Source organism: Xyrauchen texanus, chromosome 5 (genome assembly GCF_025860055.1).
Source record: "Xyrauchen texanus isolate HMW12.3.18 chromosome 5, RBS_HiC_50CHRs, whole genome shotgun sequence".
NCBI classification, from domain to species: Eukaryota; Metazoa; Chordata; class Actinopteri; order Cypriniformes; family Catostomidae; genus Xyrauchen; species Xyrauchen texanus.
Genome location: NC_068280.1, coordinates 8,612,097 through 8,637,022, shown reverse-complemented (window position 1 = coordinate 8,637,022; position 24,926 = coordinate 8,612,097). Strand labels below are relative to the sequence as shown.

Genomic DNA, 24,926 nt, shown 5'->3' with positions numbered 1-24,926 from the left:
GTTATTACTGATCTACTGTAGTGTAACTGGTCTGGTGTTGCGTGTGGTATGAAAATCCGGCTGGGGTCGCTGGAGATACATGTGATTTTCAACAGGAAAAGTGTTTGTCATAGTCTTTATAACGCCTTGTTCTATCTTACTAAGTCCAGACTTGGACTTTATAAAAGTATGCAGTCTGCAAAGCATAATACTGACTACTGTTCAAGATTTCAATCTGGCCATGTGATCTTACATTTTCACACACAGTAACAATTCTTGATGTACATGAGCAGTCTAGTCTTGATAAATCCTTAATATTTCATTTTCACACACAGTAACAATTCTTGATGTACATGAGCAGTCTAGTCTTGATAAATCCTTAATATTTCATTTTCACACACAGTAACAATTCTTGATGTACATGAGCAGTCTAGTCTTGATAAATCCTTAATATTTCAATGTATTTTTTTCCCCAAATCTGTAAAGTATTGAGTGTCTCGAGGATGTCATGTGGCGGGAAATTATTCTAGGTAATTAGTTTGGTTAGTTTAACACAGTGAGCAGCTGACATCCTGCCAGATGAAAAGAGAACGAAACCGGACCTGCCAGATAAACCAAAACAAATCGTCATTTCTCACATCCAGGGAAGAGGAGGGATCAGATCCCTTTCTCCAAATATCCTGCTGGTGTGGTTTACGCAGGATATATGTCATTTCTAGCGCCTTTTTGCCTTTAACTTTGCTTATGGGCTTCTCTTTTGAGATTTGAATGCATATGAGGACATGAATTCGGCCGAACAGACCATCACATGGTTAATAACGCTGGGTGTCCTGGAATCACCCAAAAAAACACTATCGGATCCTGAAGGGTTTTTACAAGCGTCCCTCAGAGATGGAGTGGTTTTGTGTAAACTATTGGAACGGTTGCGACCCGGTGCGGTTCACACGGTAAGACATCGGTCTTCTGAATCTAAATAGTGTAACATATGAGTAACAGGTTAAAAACAAACTTAAACGCGGGTGATTTGTTGGGCCGATACTCACGACTGCTGTTTTTGTCGTCTCGACAGCGGTTTACGCACGAGAGATGTGTGTGTGTTCGCTGCACGAGCTAGAATTAATCAGCGTTTCCGCTGGGGGTCTAATGTGTACATTATCATAAACAGTTTCTTCTTTTTCTATCCGTTCTTTTTATTGTCATTTCTATTCATTTTGGTGAAATTAGGGATTCTGTAGAAATCATGTAAATATAGAGTGCATTCAGAAAGTTTTCGGACCACTTTATCACATATTGTTATGTTGCAGCCTTACGCTAACATGCTTTAAATTATTATTATTATTATTAACATCAATCTACACTCCATATCCCATAATGACAAAGCAAACTTTACAAATTTATAAAAAATCTCGAGGTTGGATGGGAACATCAGTGGACAGCCATTTTCAGGTCTCTCCAGAGAGGTATGATTGGGTTCCAATCCAGGATCTGGCCACACAAGAACATTCACACAGTTCTACCTAGGCCACAATTGCATTGTCCTGGCTGTGTGCTTAGGGTCATTGTCCAATTGGAAGGTGAACCTTCAGCCCAGTCTGAGGTCCTGAGCACTCTGGACCAGGTTTTCATTAAGGATATCTCTGTATGTTGGGGGCCTGGGTAGCTCAGTGAGTAAAGACGCTGACTACCACCCCTGGAGTCGCGGACATGTTATTTTAGTGAGTTTAAGAACAGCATTTACATTTTCTTTTGTAGCTTGAATATAAATATGGTATATAATGCATCTTAAAGTATTTACATGACCTTGCTAGCTGAAGTTTCTCACAATGGCCTTTAAAAAAAAAAAGAAAGTAGCTTGCTGTGACCGTACCATGGTAGTTTGATTTAAACCATGTTATTTAAATGGTATTCTAAGCCTTAGAATCTATGGTATCTGAAGTATTTTAGTTATTTTCCATCTAAGCTTCTGTAACATTTTGAATTTTATCACAGATTTTTATATATTATTTTTACTTTAAGGCGCAATGTAAAATCCAACAAAATGTAATTAACACCTTGTTCAATAAGAAATGTTATGAGACTAAATAAATGATCTTACTGTATGCCTACCAAAGACCATTTCACTGAGTTGGGACTGTGCTAGTGACAATGTTTATTTTCTACTCTATAACAGATATTGTTTTCCTTTCATTAGACTCTTAATGATTTAAGTAATCTTTAGGAATATTTGAAGTCAAACATGGTCAGTTTATTTAATAAACATCATTCATGAAGAAAACCCATTGCACAGGATGAAAACTTTGTCCATAATTTTTCTTGGAACTCCAGACTTTAAAGCCCTTTTCATTTCCCTTATATTTACAGTGCAATATTATAAACAGATAAGACCATGGATGGCTCATTAGTACTGTGGTTAGATCAATGTAGCTAGTCTTTAGTCCTCGTCAGTGCTGTTTAGCCATGAGATGTTTGATTTCCTGCACTTTAAACTAGACCTAACGATGGACCTGTCTCCACACATAATCTCTGGACCTCAACCAGAGTGACCATCAGGTTCTAGGTCACCTCTCTAACTAAAGCCCTTCCCCCCTGATTGCAGTTTGGCCTTTCAAGGAAGACAAAGAACAAAAAACATATTTCCCCTTTCTTTAGAAATACATATATCCTGTCCAATAAACCTGATTCAACACCGCTGTAAATGTTTTTATTTTTTTATTTTTTTTATTAAGGATCATTTTTAGACTAAAATCTGTAACTGCTTTCTCTTATAATCTCACTTTAAGTGTCTCTCTTTCCCTTCTATATTGACTACACTGGAGAATTACGTGCTGTTCTTTCTCCCTCTCCCTACAGTACCAACATTTTCCATCTTGATGTTTACCTATTATTACTAATCTCCCATTTAACCCACAGTGTCCTAATCTAAGCCTTGTGTATATTCCCTCCTCCTTTTTTACTTCTACCAAATTATTTTTCCATTCCCACCATAAAATTGTCGCATTTTGGCTTCAGCATCCCACCCCTCTTGCCACTTTTGCATCAGTACCTTTTTTAGTAAACTTTTCCCTTCCATCTTGCTCACTGGCACTTCAACATCCTCCCTCTCCCTTTTTAATGTTCTTTTAGCTAAATTATCAGCTTCTTCATTTCCCTCAATCCCCATATGTGCTGGCACTCATATAAAACAAACCCTACACCCAGAACTAACTATCCTTGATTGCATTTGTGTCATTTCATACACCAAATCCTGCCTACTTTTAGAAGTGTCATTTTTTAATAAGTTATAGTAATTAGTAAATTACCACTCTTTCTGGTCTAAACTCCTCTACCCACTCTAATGGCCATATCACTGCCATCATCTCTACAGTAAACACTGCCAAATGGTCTGTTGTGCATTTATACACTCCAACCCTTCTCCTTGAAACTACAAATGCAAAGCCTGTGCGCCCAGATTCAGAATCTTTTGATCCATCTGTGTATATATTTTCATAATCAAGTATAATATTTGCTACTGATTGAAACTTTCTACTGATTGCCCTTCCCTGTTTTCTTGGAAAGTCTCTAACACTAGCAAATCTGCTTCTGGGTATTTCAGTATCCATGGAGGACTATGTGACCAAATAACAATTGGACTATCTTCCCTCCCAAACAAACCTAATTTTTCTGCCTGCCTGATACCCTCCTTAGTTGGGTGAGATTTACTGTGACTTTATAAATGACCCCAGTATGTGCCTAAAATCTGATTCCCTCTTAATTTCCAAGGCATCTCATCCCATCAATACTTGTAATGCTGCAACTGGGTCATCCTAAAAGCCCCACAACAAAATCTGAGCGGTTGTGTGTATAACATCTATCTTCTTTAGAAATGTTTTTGACGCAGATCCATACGCTACACACCCATAGTCCATAACCAATCTCACTAGGCCCATAAATAATGTATCCCTATTACTCTGTTCATATCAGACACATTACATTGATTACCTTTTTACATTTAACTATGATTTTATTTATGTGATTTGCCTATGTCAATCTTGAGTTAAACATCATACCTAAAAACCATAATACTCACACTTTTTCCACTTCATTTTCATACAACTTTAAACAATTCTTCATCTACACTTTTCCTTGTGAAAATGACTGTTTTAGTTTTATCAACAGAAAATGTTAATGCCCATTTCAAAAACCACTGTTCTACCAACCCAACTGCCTCTTGCATTTTCTTCATTATATACTCTATATTTCTACCTCTCTTCCACAATGCCCCGTCATCAGCATAGAGACAGACCTATGGACGGATCTATTTCTTCAAACACTTTTTTTATCATAATGGAGAAAAGTATGGGACTTATAACACTCCCTTGAGGAGTGCCATTCTCCACCATATATTTATTTGACAGTATCCCACATACTCTTACCTGGATTGATCTTTCATTTAAAAACACTTTATCCATTTCTTTATCCTTCCTGTCACACCTAACTTATTAAACCTGATCATTACACCTTCCTTTCGTAGGCCTTCTCAATGTCAAAGTATATTGCTACCACTGATTCTTTGCCGCTTTGAGCTTTCCTTATTGCTGATTCAAGATTCAGTATTGGGTCCATCGTCTCTGTCCCTTCCCTGAATCCACTCAGATATTGTGAGACTAACCCACTACGTTCTAAAAACTATGCCAACCTCTCTGTAATCATTCTTTCCATTATCTTACACATGTGAGATGTGAGGGCAATGGGCCTGTAGTTATTTGGGTTACTTGGATCTTTCCCTGGTTTCCTAATTGGAATTACATCTGCCTCTTTCCAACGTTTTGGTAATATATTTTTTTCCCCATATACTATCATACAAATACAAAACATATTCCAATGATTCATCGTCTAGATGTTTCAACATTACAAAGTTAATCTTATCCTTTCCTGATGCAGTTGGTCTTGTACGACTTATTGCTCTATTTAATTCACCTATTGTAAATGAAGCATTTAACGCTTCTTCCTCATCCTCCCTTCTCACACTCCAATCTTTGTATTTTTCCCTTCTGCTCTCCCTGCCTCTTAATACTTCTTCTGATAGATTCTATGAACTGTGTATTTTAACAAATGTCTTTGCTAATAACTGCATTTTCTTGGTTGCTATTAGGTGTGTAACGGTTCACTCATCTCATGATTCGGTTCGGTTCACAATACTAAACTCACAGTTCGGTTCCTTTCACAATTCTTTAAACTAAGCTTGTATCAAGAAAAGTTAAGATAGAAAATGTTATATTATTATTATTATTACTCTATAGACATATGCAAAACAGTTTTCTTTAAAAAGTAGGTAAAAGTGCTGTTCTTAAAAGTGCTAAATAGTCCATTAGAGATGTATTTGGATTAAAAACAGCCCAGAACAGATACAAACATTTAAATAGGCTATTTTTAAATAAAAATGTTATTTTTCTAAAATAGTGTTGCCTCAGATTACATCTAAATATTCTTTTCAAAAATACATATTTAAAGGAAGTTCATACTTATCCAGTTAAATAATAACAATTTACTGATGAAATCAAATCAGACATGACATTTTGCATTAGGATTATATTTACCCATAGCATTATTATACATAATATTCAGCAATATATATAGTAGATTAATATGGCACTCTCATTATATCTCTTTAAACTTAAATTTTCTCTTGTGAGGTCAGAGCAGATCACTCTCGCGCTTTCCGCGACATTCCAACACACTCTCAAGGCGAAATTGTCAGGATTTGTACTACTTTTCTAAATTTGGCTAATTTGTATGATATCGTTCAACTGCACTCATTTGAATTCCTATGACTTTTACTACAGTCAGTGAAGTTGCTGGACATCGTTTCCATCTAATATGTGACAATTACTTGCTTCTGTCACACACAACAGCTTCCAATCTTGTTTACACACTCTACTGATTGGTTAAGTTTAGAATGCCTGCGTGTGTGGAACTCACGCTTACTTTCTCATTAGACATCCGGGAATTTGCACCAAACGAAGTCGTACGAGTTTATGCGAACATCGTGCAAGACCATACGAAATAACCAACTCGTAAATTATGTACGAATTTTCATGAGATTGGGGTGGACAGTCAACCCCTCCACGAGGCTCAGATTTTAACCGTGATGTATCATGCCACGATAAACCATTAACACCCCTAGTTGCTATGCATTCTTCAGTCTTCATTTCTGGATAATCCCATACTCTATATATTCCATTCATATTCCACTCATCCCCTATAGTGGTTTCTTTCCATATAATGCTACAGAAAATACGGCAATTTTCTCTCTTAGCCTTTTGAACCGTTTTCCATACAATTGCCTATGTCCTTCTATAGATTATTAATAGTTGGAATGTATGTTTCCTTTTCAACTCTTTGAATGCCCTATCTCAATCCCTAATTGCATGGTTATATTCTTCATTCCATCATGGAACAGCCTTTTTTTCCCCATTGCTTTTTGGAGTCATATCACTTGCAGCTTTATTATTGCGTTCTGAATTTTCTAATTTAGAAGATCTATTTCATTATTTACTCCTATCCCACTCAGCTTCTCCCTGAACACTTCCTTAAATTATTTCCACTCTGCTTTCTCAAATACCCACTTACTTACAGGTTCACTTCAGTCCACCTCACTTCTCATTAATATTTTACAAATAATTGGATAATGGTCACTCTCTGAAGTACAATCCTCCCATACATTTACTTGCAATGTCCTTTGAGGCCAATATCAGGTCTATTGCATTCCCATTGCCTGTTGTTGTATTTATTCGTGTTCCTTTTCCATTATTCAAAAATGAACGGGGTAGCAGCCGCGGCCGTCTGCCTGGGGACGGAGGGACCGCTGCCGGCCCCCGAGAGCCGGAGGAACCACTGCCATCCGCAGAAGAAGGGGAGGGGCGGTTCTGTCTGGGACCAGAGGACTTGCTGCCGTTTAACTGTTACACCAGGTTATCCCATCAATGGATTTTTTCTTCCCTGACGGCACGGGCATTTTCCAAGACGACAATGCCAAGATTCATCGGGCTCAAATTGTGAAAGAGTGGTTCAGGGAGCCTGTCCTGTCCTTAACACCATTGAAAGTCTTTTGGATGTGTTGGAGAAGATTTTATGGAGTGGTTTGACTCTCCCATCATCAATACAAGAAATCGTCCAAAAACAAATGCAACTCTGGATTGAAATAAATGTTGTGATGTTCCATAAGGTTGTCGAATTGTGGTGGCTTAGCGGTTAATGTGAATATTTTAATAATCATAATGAAAAACACACATGATCAAAATAATAAGATTTACGTGACAGCCAGTATATCAGTATCCTCTTTATCCATATGAGTCAACCGCCATTGACTGAAAGAGGAGAGAGTAAAACACCTTAAATATTTAAAGAAACAGTACTTTCAATCAGTACTGTATATTGTTTGAGGACTGGGGACGATTTACATTTTTTTAAATTGTATAAATGGAATTAATATAGCCTATTTGTCAACGGTGTAGATTAATTGAATGCATTGACTCAACATATGCTTTAATAATATTTAATTTGGTGATGGAAGGTTCTTTTGCCAGGTGAGGCGTTTTTATTTTAACTGTGTGGAGTTTATTATTAATTGTATGTAGGCCTATATAGCCTATACATTATATACTAGCAGCAGCTATGATATAAATGAGTAAACAAATGCAATAAGTGGTATTTAGGTCCATGTGGCTCTGTCAACTACACTGTCAGTGTAGTACAGTTAGGGTTGGGAGTCGATTCCAAAAAGAATCACATTTTCCGAGGCGTTGGGAATAGTAGGTTGCATTCAAAAGACTGTAATGCTTGGAGTCGATTCTTAAGACTCTATTTTGCCTCCCGTTTTTAAGAATGGAGAAAATCGACTCTTGAAATCGATTCCGAAAAACTAAAATCAGAAACATTTCTGGAATCGAACAGTCCTAATTACTGTGTATTACTGTGTAAATATTATTGAAAATGATAATATATCGTCTGTAATATCCGCTGCCAATTGGTATGACCGCATTAATTAAATATATGCGTAAAATGAGATTCTGAACAAGAAATGCTCCAATCAAAAGCCAAGTTCCAGTGTAACACCGTCCCACCATAAAACTATTGTCGCATATTTGCAAGTCATTACTAAAATATTAGATTTTGCTCCGACATGTCAAGTAATGTTTGCCTGTGACAGCATGCCCACCGAACCCAACCTCAAGCCATAAACGCACGTCATTTCCGCTATTCCTCCGCCAACTTCCCTATGCAGAATAAGTGGCTTTTTCATAGACAAGACGATGAACTGTGACATAAGCAAATGTGGATTTCCCTGTATAACTTTTAGTTCATCCTTCGAGCAACCTGATTAAAAGTGCCCCTCGGGAGAGGATTTATTTCTCTTGGCATTGTTTTCAGATCTATCAGGACCCGAGGAAGGAGAGCGAGTCTTTGAGTAATATCAGAGAGTTTGTGAAAGGCTGTGCATTACATCACATAGAGGTGAGTGCTGCATGATCTTTAATCTTTTGTTTTCAGTCGTTTTCATTTGCATGCTCATTTATATTTAGGATCATCGAATCAGTGTCTTGTTTGTGTGGTTTAGAGCAAATCAGGTCGCCAGACTGAGTCTCAGCTGGAGTTGGGAGCAGACTAATCCTGTGTGTTTTGGTTTTAGTTATCAGAGTTGCACACAATGTAAGCAGAGCAAAGACTGTAACCATGACAAAGCTATAATGTCTTTTCTGCTCTGCTGCAACAATGTATCTTTTGTAGCTGTGCAGTAATTTGCAGTATTTTGTGTTTAATACAATATCAATAGTATATAATGCACAGTGCATCACACTAACACACCTATCTGTGTACAGTCCATCTGTATTTTTGATATTTATGCTAATTATAAGTGCTTTCATTTATTGTTTAAGTGTCTTGTTAAGATATGCTATTTGTTCTGCACTGTTATTGCTGAAGAAACTATTCATTTATTTTCTTTTACTAGACAGAAGGATTGACAATAATTTGACTTTGATTTGGTAACCTGTTTCATCCAGTTGGCTATGTGTTTAATAGTACTTAGGGCTAGTTCACTCAAAAATGTATATTCTCTCATCATTTACGCACCCTTATGCACTCCCAGATGTGTATGACTTTCTTTCTTCTGCTGAACACAAATTAAGATTTTAGAAGAATATTTCAGCTCTGTAGGTCCATAAAATGCAAGTGGATGCAGCATAAAAATAATCCATATGACTCCAGTGGTTTAATATTTCTAATTTCACTAAATTTTAAAGCAGCTTTACAGAAAATGCTGTAATATAGTAATGTCTTCTAGTCACAATTGTGTGGTTTAAAAAAAAATACATGATTGTTAATTGTGCCTTCAAATATATAATAGAAAATAATTATATTTTTATTTCGACCCCAGTGTGCAAGCTTAAGGTGACTGTAGCAAGGACCACAAAACTCCATAAGATGTTGGTTAAAGGAGAAAAATAAACCTGGGGGAAATCAGGTTCACTGTGGGGGCCAGTTCCCCTCTGGCTAAACAACATGAATATAATGCTAATATTAGTTGTTTATGTGTAGTACAAGACAAGATTTAAAATGAGCAAACTAAGTAAGTGTTTGGGTGTCCAGAATTGACCAATTTAATTGATTCATGTTTTAGAATTTACATTCTTATGTAACTGAGGAAGTGCGAACAGATGCGTTGTCTTTTGTCATTTGGTTGAGTGTAGTCCTTTGACCAAGATGATGCAGGCAGAGGTCAGTAAGGTGCATTGAAGTTTGATTGTAAGCTTGTGGCAGATTCATTCCTGGTGGAATCCATCTTAAGTCCAAGTATCTGGCAGTGTCCAGTGAAATATCCCATGTCTTGTGGTTGGTGCTGGCATCAGTTTTTCCTCTGTGAAGTCCATAGTAGTAGACTGAAGTGATATCTGGCTGGCACTGGCTTCAGTTAGTCATCATCACTCCCAACATGCAGTAGTGGGAGTCGGACATCAGGCAGGACCAGAGCTGTATCTGGCAGGCTCTGGTAACCTCAGCATATGTATCCCGAGGTTAAAACAAGGAAACAAATAGAATAATATTAGCGTAGATGCCATTCACTTTAAAACAGGATTATAGAATATTAGATGTGTTTCTGGTTCCGGCATAACTAATACAGCATAACTATGAGTTTATAAATTAGATGTATGGCTCGCTGAAAAGCAGAGTCTTTATTCTAGACTTAAACTGAGAGAGTGTGTCTGAGTACCGAACCATCTTTGGAAGTCTATTCCATAGTTTAGGAGCCAAATAGGAAAAGGATCTACCTTCTTTTGTGGATTTTGATATTCTAGGTATTATTAAGAGGCCAGAATTTTGCGATATTAGTGAACGTGATGGAATGTAGCGTGCTAGAAGGACACACAAGTACTCTGTACCTATACCATTCAAAGCTTTTAAGTTGTTAGTGATGTTAGTAGAAGTAGTTAGTAGAAAATTAATACAATATTTATCAGGTAGCCAATGTAGCAACGCTAAGATTGGGCTGAATTGATCATATTTCTTGGTTCTATTCAGCACTCTAGCTGATGCATTTTCAACTAACTGAAGTTTATTTCTGGAACTTGCAGGACATCCTCCCAGTAATGCATTACAATAATCTAGTCTTGAGGTCATGAACACATTAATTAGTTTTTCGGCATTAGAAACAGAGAACATGTGTTATAACTTAGCAATATTTCTGAGATGGAAGAATGCTGTTCTACAAACATTGGAAATGTGTTTTTTTAAAGGACAGATTGCTATCCATCATATTTTATCCTTTAAAAAATGAATTTTCATTACTGTAATGCAGTAATGAAATTCATCTTGTTCAAACATTTGAATCCATTCGTATTGGGTCAGAACAAACCAAAATGTTAAAAAATTTCACTGGACATCTTGCTATTGCAGTCTATAGGCACGATTATGATTTCAAGCTTGATTTAACTTCCTAGTGCTTGACAAATGCGCAGAGCGCTAGATGGCGAGCTTGTAAAATTTTGGTCACCATTCACTTGCATTTTATGGACTTACAGAGCTGAGGTATTCTTCTTAAAATCTTTGTTTGTGTTCTGCAGAATAACATTTTACACACCTGGGATGGCATGAGGGTGAGTAAATAATGAGAGAATTTTCTTTTTTGACTTTCCCTTTAACATGGACTGCTGGATTACTTTTTGTAAATATCTAATAGATTTTACAATTTCATAACGAACAGAACACGTTCTCTTCGGCAGTAACAGGGTGTACCCATCTGTTAACTCTCGTTGTCAGGTCAAATGTATTCAAAGACATCCAAATTGTGTAAACCAAGTTAAGCACTATGATAAAAAATTGCAGTGTTGTGTAAAAGCATTGTATACTGTAAAGGTGACTGTTAACCAGTTTGCTAACATGGTGTTCTGGCAGCTCGTTGTCCTTATAGAATCCAATGGGTATTAGAGTGAGATTGGATCAGAATTTTTATTGGCTAGGATTAGAGTCAGGGCTGTTGTTAAACTAATCAAAATACTTTTAGATTTATTGGCTCAGACCCAGCTCTGCATTTTCCCTGCAGATATGGGTGTTGTGTTATAATAGTCAATAGTAACTCTGTTTGCTATTGAACTACATACTGCTTTCTAGCTGTGCAGGAGACTGCATGCTGCTTCTTGAAACAGCTTGCAAGAATGTGCACAGTACAGTCATAAATTATTCACATAATAGTGCACTAAATTGTCACGTGACCTATGATCTACTGCAATTCTTGAAGGCTGGCTCTGTAATTAATTGTCTGTGATTTAAATTTCTTTCTTTCTCTCCCAAATGCAGTTTATGCTATTTTGAACACAACATCTCACCAATTGCTGATGTGTCCATAAAAGCTGTCTTTACATTTTAGAGGAAATATATGTTCACAAATACTTCTGTGCTTGGAAACGTTTGGCATTCTGATTTTTTCACTGAGATATTTCTGCCCATAGTGCGTATGTTGCCCTGCATGTCATTTGTTGCTCTATATGAGTGTTGTTGTGTGGGACAGTTATGGCTCTGTGTGTTTGCGCGTTGCAGTAGTGCATGTGTCTTAATTTACAGCCAGCTGTAAGAGGATGAGACAGGCCCTTTATTGTGGTGAATAGACTTGTGTGTTTGAATGGGCAGAGCTGCCAGCTCATTAATGGTGCTATGGGGTTTGGCACAGGGCAGAATGAAGAGAGGCACTCCACACTAAAACAGTCTTCTCAGAAGGCAGGACTGAGTGCTTGTTTTAATCAGAAAGAGAGCTGAAGGAAATTTAGTTTCTCTGCGGTGATGTTGGATGATGTAATTTAGGCTTATTTGTAGGGGTGGGTAAAAATAGCGATTTCCAGATGCATCACAATCATTATTTGAACGAGCTCGATATCAAATCATAATTCCCAAGATTGATCTTTTACTCTATGCGCAACCCTCAACTACAATGAGAGTAGTGATGGAGTATTCAGCAGCGAGATCCTTTCACTGCGTTTTGAGAGTAAAAGTGGTTCTTTTTAATGTGTGGTTTCCAAAGACGAGATCCACATGACCCATTTGCATTGAATAATATCTCTTTTAATACCCTTTCGATTCTCTACAGTCAGTTGTTGATGAAAAACTATAAAAAATAAGTATTTAATTCTTATCATGCATTGCAAATGAAATAAAGACATTCGAGTCTCTCTCGTTAACATGCACTCATTGACCAAATTGGCCCGGTAGCTAGGGATGGTAGAGTCACGTGGTTCGCACTCGGTGAGCGCATCCACCGTGGAGATGCTGCGGTGGATGGTGTGAAGCCTCAACATGCGCTATGTCTCTGCGGTAACGTGCTCAACAAGCCACAATATAAGATGTGCATGTTGAATTCTCAGAAACAGAGGCAACTGAGATTTGTCCTCTGCCACCCAGATTGAGGCGAGTCACAATGCCACCATGAGAACTTAGAGTGCATTGGAAATTGGGCATTCCAAATTGGGCAGAAAAAATTAAATAACTAAATGGCATAAAGTTATCAAGGTAAAGTTATGTTTGGCTAAAATGTGTTCATTAGCCTAAGCAAACAATATCTAAAGCCAACAGACACCTAAAGCAGGTCTATCATTTACATTCAAGTTTTAATACATTTTCACAGAACGGAACACAAATTACAATCTGCAGAAAAGAATGATTTTTTGATAATATGGATTCAGTCAGAGTTACTGAGCATTAAAGTGAACATGTTATTGCATCTGTCAGATGGACATCTTTTTCATTACATGATTTTATGTTGCTTCATAAAAGCCTATGTTGCAAACTATTGTGTAGATAAATAGGTTTAGAGTGCATTCCAATGTGTTTTTTATCCACGCTAACCGTCGTAAGTAGGCAGAGGCGAAAATTTCATCAAAATGTTGGGGGGGGGGGACAATAAAAATAACAATTCTCAAGAGCAATTTTTGAAGGGGACACCAAGGTTTTTTTGTTGTTGCCCCATTTGCATTTGTGTTATTTTATTTCTTAAACAATTATTTTAAGAATATATCATTATATTATTTACAATACACATATTTTAATGATATTTTAGGTGGGGACAACCCTCAGATGGGGGGGGGGGGGGGGTCCTGACCAAAAATAAATCACAAATCCACTGAGTTCTGTATGAATGAATAGAAATCTTACATACACTTACAAATGGTGTAAACAGCTTGACTTGAATAGTCACAACAAAAAATGTATTCTATAAAACTAACTCAAAATGTTGCAATTCTACTTAAAAGTGGCGTAAATGGTTACACTTGAACAGGCCCAAGTTCAACAGTAATGAAACGGTTATTAATAGTTCTGTTGTCTATATCAAAATGCCATTGTGACATACTGACAACCAGTAAAAACCATGAAAGCATCAAACACCACAGAGATACATTAAAAAATAAGAAAAGATATTCATAACTAGCTCTACAACTGCTCCAGTGAGAAATCATTAATATCTATGGTCTGTTTTATATCTGTGGTCTTTGAGTTTTGCTGTAACACAAATCACTAATTATTAAGCAAATGCATGAAGACGCGGTGTCGTTATTGAAGGTTAAACAGTTTTATTTATTAGTGGTATTGTGACCAACATTAATCTGATTTAAAGTGTGACTGATGATGAGATATTGAGAGCACCTGAAGAATGCACGTCTTTAAGCACTCATGTTTAAAGAGAGTAAAGCTAAAAGTGCTCATGATTGCTCAAACAGTGTCTATCACTCAACACAACGTCTGATTGTCACGACTCACGTCATTTATCATGTATTTGCATGTTTATTTGTTGTTTAATTTGTTTTTAAACCTGTTAGCAGCCTCTATATTTACATTTACATTTATGCATTTAGCAGACGCTTTTATCCAAAGCGACATACAGTGCACTTATTACAGGGACAATCCCCACGGAGCAACCTGGAGTTAAGTGCCTTGCTCAAGGACACAATGGTGGTGGCTGTGGGGATCAAACCAGCGACCTTCTGATTACCTGCTCAGCACTTTAGCCCACTACGCCACCACCACTCTTCCTGTTCACTGTAGTCCGAATAACTACCGTATAACTTATAACGACTCTAGAAAATGGGCAAATTAATATTCATACACAATATTCAGACACAAATTAATATTCATACACATGTAATTCTTACACAGTTTTAAAAATAAGCCGGCATAGTCATCTCAATTACATCATGTCTGAATGTTTAAATTTGTGAATGCTTAGAATTGCCAACAACTCACCCTCCACAGGCCATTCTGTCATGCTTCAAGGGCTGAGAAAGCACTCATTCATTAGAGGAGCATTGTATGTGTGATTTCCCTGCATGCTGCAAAAAAGATCGGCCCTAAATCTAGGCACGATCTGCCGATCACGGATTTAAGACGAATATAGGCCAATTTTGATCACCAGCCGATCGATCGGGACATCTCTAGTCATGAGACAGTTTAGTTTTATCCTACTGATTATGTGTTGTTGCAATAGTAATCCTGCTCAGTATGAGGAACCGCAGGCTCAGATATTTGGTGCTTGTCCTTGGCTGAGGAGCCACTGATGCGAAAACTATCATCTGTGGGATTATGACTGAATGCCTCTAAGGCAGAATCCCCCCTAAACTTAATGCTACCACAGTGCCGCAGGACTCCAATTGACCTGGGATAGCCGGCACGAGAAGGCCCTGCGAGGAGAGCCGTTCGAGACGGAGCCAGGGCACGGCCCATCACGCACCGCACGTTTGTGGAGAATGTGTTGCTAAACGTGTTGACTCGTAGATGACCTGATTTCAATCATGGAAATGATTGACAGATTGATAGCTCTTTTTCGATTTTGTGGGTGATGGTGCATGGCCGTTCTTAGTTGGTTGAGCAAATTTATCTGGTTAATTCCGATAACGAACCAGACTCCGGCATGCTTAATAGTTACGCAGCCTTGTGCGGTCGGCTTCCAACTTCTTAGAGAGACAAGTGGCATTCAGCCATGCGAGATGGAGCAACAAAAGGTCTGTGATGCCCTTAGATGTCCGGGGTTGCACACACGCCACAATGGGTGGATCATCGTGTGTCTACCCTGAGCTGAGAGATGCATGTAACCCACTGAACCCCACTTGTGATCGGGACTGGGGATTGCAACTATTTCCCATCAACGAGGAATTCCCAGTAAGCCTGGTTCATAAGCTCACATTTATTAAGTCCCTGCCCTTTGTACACACTGCCCGTCGCTACTACCGATTGGATTGTTTAGTGTTAGGTCCTTGGATCAGCCCCACCGGGGCTCCTCACGGGCCTTGGCGGAGCGCCGAGAAGACTATCAATCTTGACTATCTACATAAAGTAAAAGTAATGACAAGGCAGCATGTCCTGCATGGAAATGAAAGGCTCAACTTCTCTCGCGCATCTTGACGTGCAGCACTGCAAATCGCATTCAGTGAACTTACTGTGCTGTGTCTGGCGGGTCTGTGAAAAATGGATGTCATCTTTTCAAGTGCTGTTTCATTGCTGAAGTGATTTTATGGTTTTTCAGGTCGACTGCATTGTTTTTCACATCCAAAATAAAGTGCTCTCACACTAACACCTCTTGTCATTATGTGTTGGGACACTTTTCCGTGGACTGCATCACATCGTCACCGTCAGCCCTTATTGTTAGTGCTGCACTGTTACATGTTTTTTTTTAATGAAAGAAAAAGGGGGACAAGTCCAGATACATTTTTGGGATAATCAACGCAAACACAGTTCACACAGCAGCAGAATATGGTTGTCTGACCTGTTTTGAGTGCTTAACACAGTTGCGTTCACACACAATACGGTTATTTACAAGTGTGACAACTGCATTCTATAACCGAAATGACACCTGCAAATTTTCAGTTCTCACAACCGCATTCTTGGCAAACCTGTGCTGTGTGAATGGAACTAAAGTGCTTTTTTAACTCCCAGAGATGGAGATATAAGCTGTGTGTCATCCGCAGATCCAACTGCTCTTTCATCGAAGCTGCTTGTGTTTACGAGCCGCACGTCAAATGCTGCGCTCTTAACTCGGTTAAAAAGCATTCAAAGCCGCTGTCGGTTAATTATGATCTGATAAATGATCTCGCGCCTCATTTGGACTTGTTTATTTAACAACACGTGTCAGTTGTGATAAGACACGCTGGTGTTGTGGACGTCGCCATCTTTGATATTTACATTAGTCACCATCACTATGGTTACAGCTATTAGAATACGGTTGTGACTTAGTTGTTCGTTCATATAGACAGTATTCAAGCCGCTTCTGTAAGCTGTTGTTTGAACAGGACATTGCATGACTCACACCTGTAAGTAAATGCAGATGTCAATCCCAAATACTGACAGTGTGACTGAAGCTAACATTATGCCACAAATGCTGTGGATTGAGCTTAACTTGTACTGGACCCTAGAATATTTATTGAAATTTCAACGGCCACTTTTTGCAATCCAATTACTTTCTGATGGATATAATAAATTCCAGCCTTCATTTTTTTTTCTCATTGAATATACTTTTTCACTTAAAAATGCTGCACTTACGTGAAGTAAAATGGTTTGAGACTGTTGTTTCATGTTGGTTTTACAGGTATTAGTTATTCAGCAATGGCACCCATAGCTTCTCTTGCACTGTTCTGTATCTTTGTTTGAATTGTTTATAGCTGCAGTCGTACCGGTCCTCAGAGAAGACTGAACTATAGGACTTCTATCAGAGTTCTTATCAGTGTTCACATTAAAAGAATACTGATCTGTTATTGCTCTTTAAATTATAACAATAATAGTGATAAGCAGATGAGCTCATCCTAACCATGGTCTGGCCATCAAGCTGTGTTGCAGTCAAGGAACATTGCAGTATTTTTGTATGTTGTACAAAAGGTCAGAGTTTACATATCCATCCTAGTTTTGCTTGGGAAGGGATCAGAGAGCTGGGTGTATGTGTCCAGATGGTCCAAAGACCAGCAGGTAGCCTGAGAGACAGTAACACACACACTCACATTCTTTTAGCTTGGCAGAATCACATTAAGTCAGTCTCTGTCATGTAAAAACATTCTTAGAGGATCTTAAGATGCAAATATTTAGAATATAATATTTTGACAAGGAGGAGGGTTGGGCCGGGCCGTGAGTACGCACGGCCGGCTCCCAATCGGGCTAATCAGCCGAGGAGAGGGATAAAGCCGAACCGGATGTGGCAGTTCGAGAGCGAGAGCCACATGCATCTGCCGTGTGTGTTCCTCTGCGTCCAGGCGGCCAGCAGCGACTCCTCCGTCCCCTGGTGGATGGCTGCGGCTGCTCCTTTGGACGGACGGCAGTGGCGAGGACTCCGCGACAGTGCATCCCTCCTCCTTCCCAGGTTTCGGCACCAATTTAACATGGTTAAAATGGATAAGGAGGAGGCGGGAACCAGCTGAACAGTCAAAGTAATATTTAATTTAAACAAAAAGACACAAAACACAAATACACACAGCAGCTGCGTGTTGCTCTCTCTTTCGAACTGCCGCTTCTGGCTTGGCTTTATTCCGCTCCTTGGCTGGTTAGCCCGATTGGGGGCCAGCCGTGCGGCCCGGCTCCACCCTCTTTACCACAAATATATATATATATATATAACTCACTAAGTGCTGTTTGTTTGTTTGCTGTACATGTTGTGTGTATACATAAGGAAATTTCACCCAAGTTGTGTTCATTAGGATGGTCATTATGGATATTTCTATTATGTTGCCTGCCAATTCAGTCTCGAACAGTAAAATCAGGAAGGGAAGAGTTTCTATATATAATGTGCCATCTCATAAATGTTTGATTTGGCAATGATAAAGCAATGTTATAGAAGACAGTCATGTTTCTTTTTGAATGATTGTTACTGTTCTGCTGCTTTACATATGTATGGCCTCTGTGTTTGCATATGTAGTATTAAATGGCAGAAGTTACAATCCACCCTCTCCTAAAGCTGTGTGTCCAAATGTAGATTTTAGGCCTTAAGCTTCTGAACTTAATTAATTTATGTGTAAATGTATAATAAACTATAGTAGTGGTGATTTTGATTTTAGTTTTTTATTATTGATTTCTGGGGGACACCAATATACACCTTTCCTTTACCTTGCCTTTACTTTAATCTCTACTGCTATACGTGAAACTGACCAGTTTCCTCTTTCTTTTGATGGAGTAAACCTCATGCCATTAAGGATGAAAATAGACACAAAGCTTGGCTGAAAATGCATCTGTAAATTTATGGCACTTAAAGGAATATTTCACCCAAAAATGAAAATTTGCTGATAATTTGCATAATTAACAGTGCAAGAATGTACTCCATTTTTTGACGGTCCAAAATGCATATTTAGGGTGCATCAAAATAATACACACGACTCCAGTTGACAAATAAACATGTTATTAAGATGTTTCTCTTGTAAACAATGACACGTTTTCACAGAGGAACTTAATTTGTCGACTGGAGTCATGTGGATTATTTCGATGCACCCTTAAATATGCATTTTGGACCGTCAAAAAATGGAGTATATTCACTTGCATTGTTTAAAGGAGGAGGCCTGAAATGAAATTTCAGTGTTTTCAGTGGTTTCAGTGTTTTCAATGCTGAAGCAGACTATTGATTAAATGTCTTTCATCTCTGCTTAAAAGGGCGATTAGTTATTTCAAACACTTTAAGAGTTGTTTGTTATGTTGGCATCATCATGCACCACAACATTAATGCAGGAGTTTCAATAGCTAGGCTATTAAAATATTTCATTAATCAATTGAATCTACTTCATATAGGGCACCATGATGAATGCAATATCAAAGATTTAAATGTTGTTCTGAGAAGCTCTGTTTCTTTAATTTTACTATAACATTTTTATTTTAGCTTGTGTAATTGTAAAATGTTTCTGTCTGCAGGTATTTGAGGCCAATGAGCTGCTTCAGGGCCAGAACTTCACGAAGGTTTTGAATTGCTTGGTTGCACTCAACAAAGCAACTTCAGGTAAGATTTACCTTCAGCAGTAATCACTCTGTGTGTTTTAGAGGAATATTGGCAGATTTTGATCGGTGGCCGATCGATCGGGACATCTCTAGATCCAATGGTTCCTTCAAGTCTTCAGCTGTCTTTTTTACTTCATTGATCATTCTGCACTGTGCTTTTTGAGCCATTTTGGCTGGACGGCTGCAGTGCTAAATTATCTCCATTTATAGACAGTTTGTCTAAATGCTCTGCTCCAAGCTCTTCTAAATAAGTTTATAACCCTTTCCAGGTTTAAGCAAAGCAGCAATTCTTGATTGTAGGTCTTCTAAAATCTTGTTTTTGCAAGGCATGGTCCTCATATAATAAACTCAAATAATAGCAAACTCAAAATGTTTGAGTGCTTTTTGTAAGTCAAAGTAGCTTTAACCCACACCTCCAATCTGGTTTCATTAATTGGGCTAAGGGGTTCACATACTTTTTCCTACCTACTATGTTAACGTTTGAATGATGTATTCAATATGTACAAGAACAATACAATGATAATTTGTGTGTTGTTAGTTAAAACTAATTGTGTTTGTTCATTATTGTAACTGTACGATGAAGTTTAAACCCAATTTTAAGACAAATTTATACATATATGCAGGTAATTTTCAAAGGGTTCACATACTTTTTCTTGCCAATGTATATGTGTGTTAGAGGTGTTTGTGTGTATTAATTGTATTCTTTTATTATAGATATTTTGTGTTGAGTGATTAATTTGTACATATACTTTATGGATCATTATTCTCTGGTTGTAGATTGCGGTGGTGGGAGTGATTCTGTGTGTCTTCATAACTCGTCTTCTCTCCAGATCAAGTCCTTTGACTCCATCAACTGTCCATCCACTCACAGTAGATCCTCCAGACACAAGTACAACCAGTACCGCAGTCTGGTGAGCATCACAACTACTCTGAATCAAAAAGAACCAGTCAGAATTTCAACTTTAATGTTGTGATTGTGCGATAAGTGATACTTTATTGAGGGCTGTTCACACTGAACATGTTTTTGTGTCTGGCTGCACTGTTTTTAAATTGTTTTGCCATGTTTAGATGTGCTAGACAACACATGTCTTTGACCATTGCGCCACGTCTTGTTTTTCATCATCTCATTCAGGAGCACCTTGTTTTTAGGATGCTGTGTCAAGTTAAAATGAACTTTTAAAAAACACATCTTTTGCCACTTGCATTCTGTTCTATCCGTTGTGCTGTGTGTAACCTTTTTTCAGCACAAGAAATCATTCAGTCTGAACGGCACCAAGTGTTCACTGACCATTACAACAGTTAACATGGATTTATACTGACACCTATCGTTGTGGATGTAGAATTACGCAAAAGCAAACATTTTTTTTGTTACTGATACCATTGTTGAAATAACTTATTCACAGGTGTGTTTTCTTTCCTATGTTTAATCCATTCCACAACCAAAATTGCCTGATAAATGGGGGTTACCAATATAAAGTAAGTTTTTTTTCAGCTGGTCATCTAATCTCAACATGGATGACACCATGAAGTCAGACCCCCTCCTTGTGTAGACAACATTTTTTAGGTTTTTATAGGCCACTGATGTAAGTGAATATAAATGTGATATCTAAACATATTTCTTATTTACCTAACATAAATCTTATTTAATTATTTGGGACAAAACATTATTTACTTATTTATGAAAAATATATTTAGTGCACCTTAAAATTGAGACCTCAGATATTTGAAATTCCCAACCCCCATTTGTTTGTATTTTTCTGTCTATCTCTCCCTAGGACATGTCTGAAAGCAGTGGCCTTCAGGTGCTGGTGAAAGCAAAGTTTAACTTCCAGCAGACCAATGAGGATGAGTTGTCCTTCAGTAAGGGTGACATGATCCAGGTGACACGGCAGGCAGACGGTGGCTGGTGGGAAGGGACTCTCAATGGCAAAAGCGGCTGGTTTCCTAGCAACTATGTCAAAGAGATCAAAGGCTATGGTTTGTGTATATCACTTTGAAACTTTGAAAAGGTTTTGCTACAGCTTATGTGGTTATTAACCCAGACAATGCCTTATAGGCTGCCATGGAAAAGAGAACAGAATAATATAGACTCTCCTGCAAAACCAGGCAAGTGAAATTAACTATAGTTTCAAATACACCATGGACTGCCAATACAAACAGAGGAGAATATGAGAGAATTGTTAAGAGCTTTTTTAAACTCCATTTACCTGCTGACTTTTGTGAACTAGTGCCAACATAATATGTTCATAAACAACCTGCAGAGTGTGTATATAGACAAGTAATATCACCCGACTTCTACAGACATCTGTATTTTGGGCTTTAATCATTGTAGCGCTCTTAGAAATATGTGGGTCATTTTAAAAGCCAAATTTTATATGGTTAATACGTGGCATTATGAGTTAAGCATGTGAAATGGACTCATGTGTCCATTAAAATGGTGATTAAAACAGGACTTACAAGATTAAGTAAACTGTGCCAGAAGAGAACTGAATGGCTGCTGTGCACAAAATCTAAAAACATGGAGATTATTATTAACATTACAGTCACAGCAGAGAGAAATGATAGAAATAACAAACAAAAAAAATAGGCGAGGAAAAGGCCAAGACGGAGCGACAGTGCGAGAGAGAACAATAAGCTCACTCACCGGTTCTCTGATGTGCCATCGCGCAGTCCTCGATCACTCACTCCTCCACCCTCTCAGGCGGACGACAGCCGCTCCTCCTCGGGCGAACCAGAGTCAACCTCCGACCCCCAGCGGACAGAACGCCCCTCCGCTTTTCTGGCGGCACATTGGAACACTCCTCCGCCCCTGGCAGCGACTCCATCACTCCAGGCGGTCGGGGAGTCCCAATTCTCCTCGCCTCGCAGACGGTGGCCGTTCCCCGCATCCGGGCGGTCGGGCTACTCTGTCCCCCGGTGGATGGCAGCGGCGCACCCCTGGGTGGACGGCAGTGTTGAAGACTCTACGTCGGCATCCCTCCTCCTTCCCAGGTTTCAGCACCAGTGTTGTAAGGGCATTTAGATGAGCAAGGAGGAGGCGAGAACCGTCTTAACAATATAAATAATATTTAATTAAATAAAAAGACACACACAAACACATACAGGGCAGCTGCCAGTAATTCTCTCTCTCTCGAACGGTCATCCTTGGCAGCCTTTATCCCTTGTGCGCCCCCATTAGGCTGATTTGGGACCGGGCGTGGACTGTTCCAGCCCGGCCCCGCCCTCCTCCACTCTACACAAACATAAATGGCATATACACCCCATGATGCCAAACAGATACTTCCTATGTAGGTGGAAACAGCCTTTTTGTGTATTCAGCCCAGCTTGAATGGAAATACTTTAGCATGGCATCACTGAACATCCAGAGCTGACCAGGAAGGAAACTATATCTACAAAGACAGGAAGTGCAGCAGCCAGAAGACCTTTATTCCCCTTTCCTCAAAATATGGCTCCACACTCCCATTTCATTCAAAACTTTAAGCTTCATTTGCGAACCAGACTCACTTATATGATTTACTAGTATTAAGTGCATGAGAGTAGTAGACAGTAATGTTATATTAGGATATGCATTATATCTCACAAATGGGTTCAGTTATGGCAAGGGGAGTGGCATGGTGTTCTTGATAGCACCATTTTGGTAGGGTTCATATTTATATGATTATACATGATTAAAACTTAACCACTGAGTGCTTTCCTGTGCATAACTTGCACCACAATGCTAGGGTGTTATTGATGGTTGCTAAGAAATGGTTTGATGCAGTTGCTAGGGTCGTCTTGATGGTTGGTAGGTGGTTGCTCTTTGGCCCAAGTCAAAAGCGTCCACTCCCAAGTCCCTGATAAATTCTAGTCACTAGATATGGCTCAGTTTCCTCCTTTAATGCAAGTCTATGAGAAAATTTTCCTGTTTTAGTATTCAGCAGGCAGCAAGTTGAATTGCTTAAGTTATTGGCATTAAAAGTAATAGCACACCTCTTCTTATCAAGCTGTGTGATTTCGGGTATCATTTATATTCATAGCACAAACTTAAACACAAAGTATACTTTTGATTGGAATGCTTAGAACGGAGGTTGGCAACCTTTTTTGTTGTTGTTGTTGTTGTTGAGGTCTAAGAGAAAACAAAGAGAAATACCACATTTCAATCAATGTAAGAAAAACTGGTAAGAATGAACATCTTGCTTATGATCCTAACCTGAAGAGAGGAATATGTTGTAACGTGTTCCTGTAATCTCAGATCTCCCCCTCTGGGTATCTAAATCTAATATTCCTTCCTGACTGTTCACTGTGGGAGAGGTGTACTTTAATATTCAATCTCACAGAAACAAAATGATTCCAGATGTTGACCCTCCTTTTGTTGTGTTTCTCTCTCAAACAGACAAACCTGTGTCTCCCAAGTCTGCATCACTGAAAAGTCTGCCCAAGGGCTTTGAGACTGCTAACGTCTGCAAGACATACTATAATGTGGTAAGGGAGATGTGCTGTAGCTCTGCATTGTTGGTGTTGGCATGTAACTCTTCCCACATGGAACGAGTTGATTATTTATGATGTATGTGGTGGAAGAGATGCTTCTTGGGAACTTGTGTTGTACAGATATTTCCCTAAACAAATAAGTACTCAAACACCTACCCACCAATGTGTACTTGACAAATAAGATTATTCTTCTGATACATGAGCATATCATTTTCAAATGAGTTGTTTAATAATATGATTCACAGGTTTTTGATTATAGAGTCTCAGTGGAAAGCAAATGTTTTGGCTCCAACTAATGATTATCTAATGCGGCTTTAATAATATAAGCTTTCGTTTTTAATAAACCATCTCGAAGTCTGTGTGTGTGGACTGTCCCCTTAGCCGTTTGGACACTGAACTGCACACCTGAAATGTTTGAACAGGGTGATGTGTTATGGATTCTTTTGCTTTTAACTATTAAGAGCATATTCACAGTATACTTGGGCTATACTTATCCACATTAATCCAGATACATTTGAAAGAGGCTCCACACGGCCTTTATCAAATGTTTTCCAAAAGTTTCTTGTCCACACTAAAACATATAAAAACTCTTAAATCCCCTTACTGCGCATGCGAAAAATTGCCATTCTATGTACGGTGTGAAACGCACCAGTCCACAACGTCCTGTCGCATTTGAAAGAATGTATTGTGAAGGTTGTACAGCGTAACATTTATGTTTAACAATGCTATTAAAGTGAATAACAGGCACAACAATGGGACTACAGCGTGGGCTGCCATCTTGATTGTTTTGGGTTGAATGGATCCCATGACTGCATCACTTGACAACAAATACGTCATCATTTTCAGATATCTCCATATTTCCCTCTCCACTCTACGAAGACAGTGTTTTTAAATGTATCCACTTGGGAGGCCTTTTTTGAAAAGCTCAATTTTTGCTGTCAAAATTGCCTCAGTCTAGTCGGAAGGCCAAAAAGTAGAGAGAAAGACCTTAAGGCCACGTCAAC

The 24,926-nt window shown here is 38.6% G+C and overlaps 1 protein-coding gene across 3 annotated transcripts in view; it reads left to right on the top strand.

Annotated features, from left to right (window-relative positions):
- The first annotated feature begins 651 nt into the window (after window positions 1-651).
- LOC127644095 (rho guanine nucleotide exchange factor 7-like) overlaps window positions 652-24,926 on the top strand; it is a 45,526-nt gene continuing 21,251 nt past the window's right edge. The window contains exons 1-6 of one of the 3 annotated variants that reach the window (XM_052127114.1): window positions 652-926; window positions 8,389-8,472; window positions 19,372-19,456; window positions 20,233-20,366; window positions 21,231-21,432; window positions 23,828-23,916. In XM_052127114.1, the coding sequence (XP_051983074.1) occupies window positions 762-926; window positions 8,389-8,472; window positions 19,372-19,456; window positions 20,233-20,366; window positions 21,231-21,432; window positions 23,828-23,916 (759 nt within the window). In that variant the 5' untranslated portion in view covers window positions 652-761. Of the gene's footprint in view, window positions 927-8,388; window positions 8,473-19,371; window positions 19,457-20,232; window positions 20,367-21,230; window positions 21,433-23,827; window positions 23,917-24,926 lie in introns of those variants that run through there. The other 2 variants (XM_052127115.1, XM_052127116.1) reach the window with 2 other exon arrangements.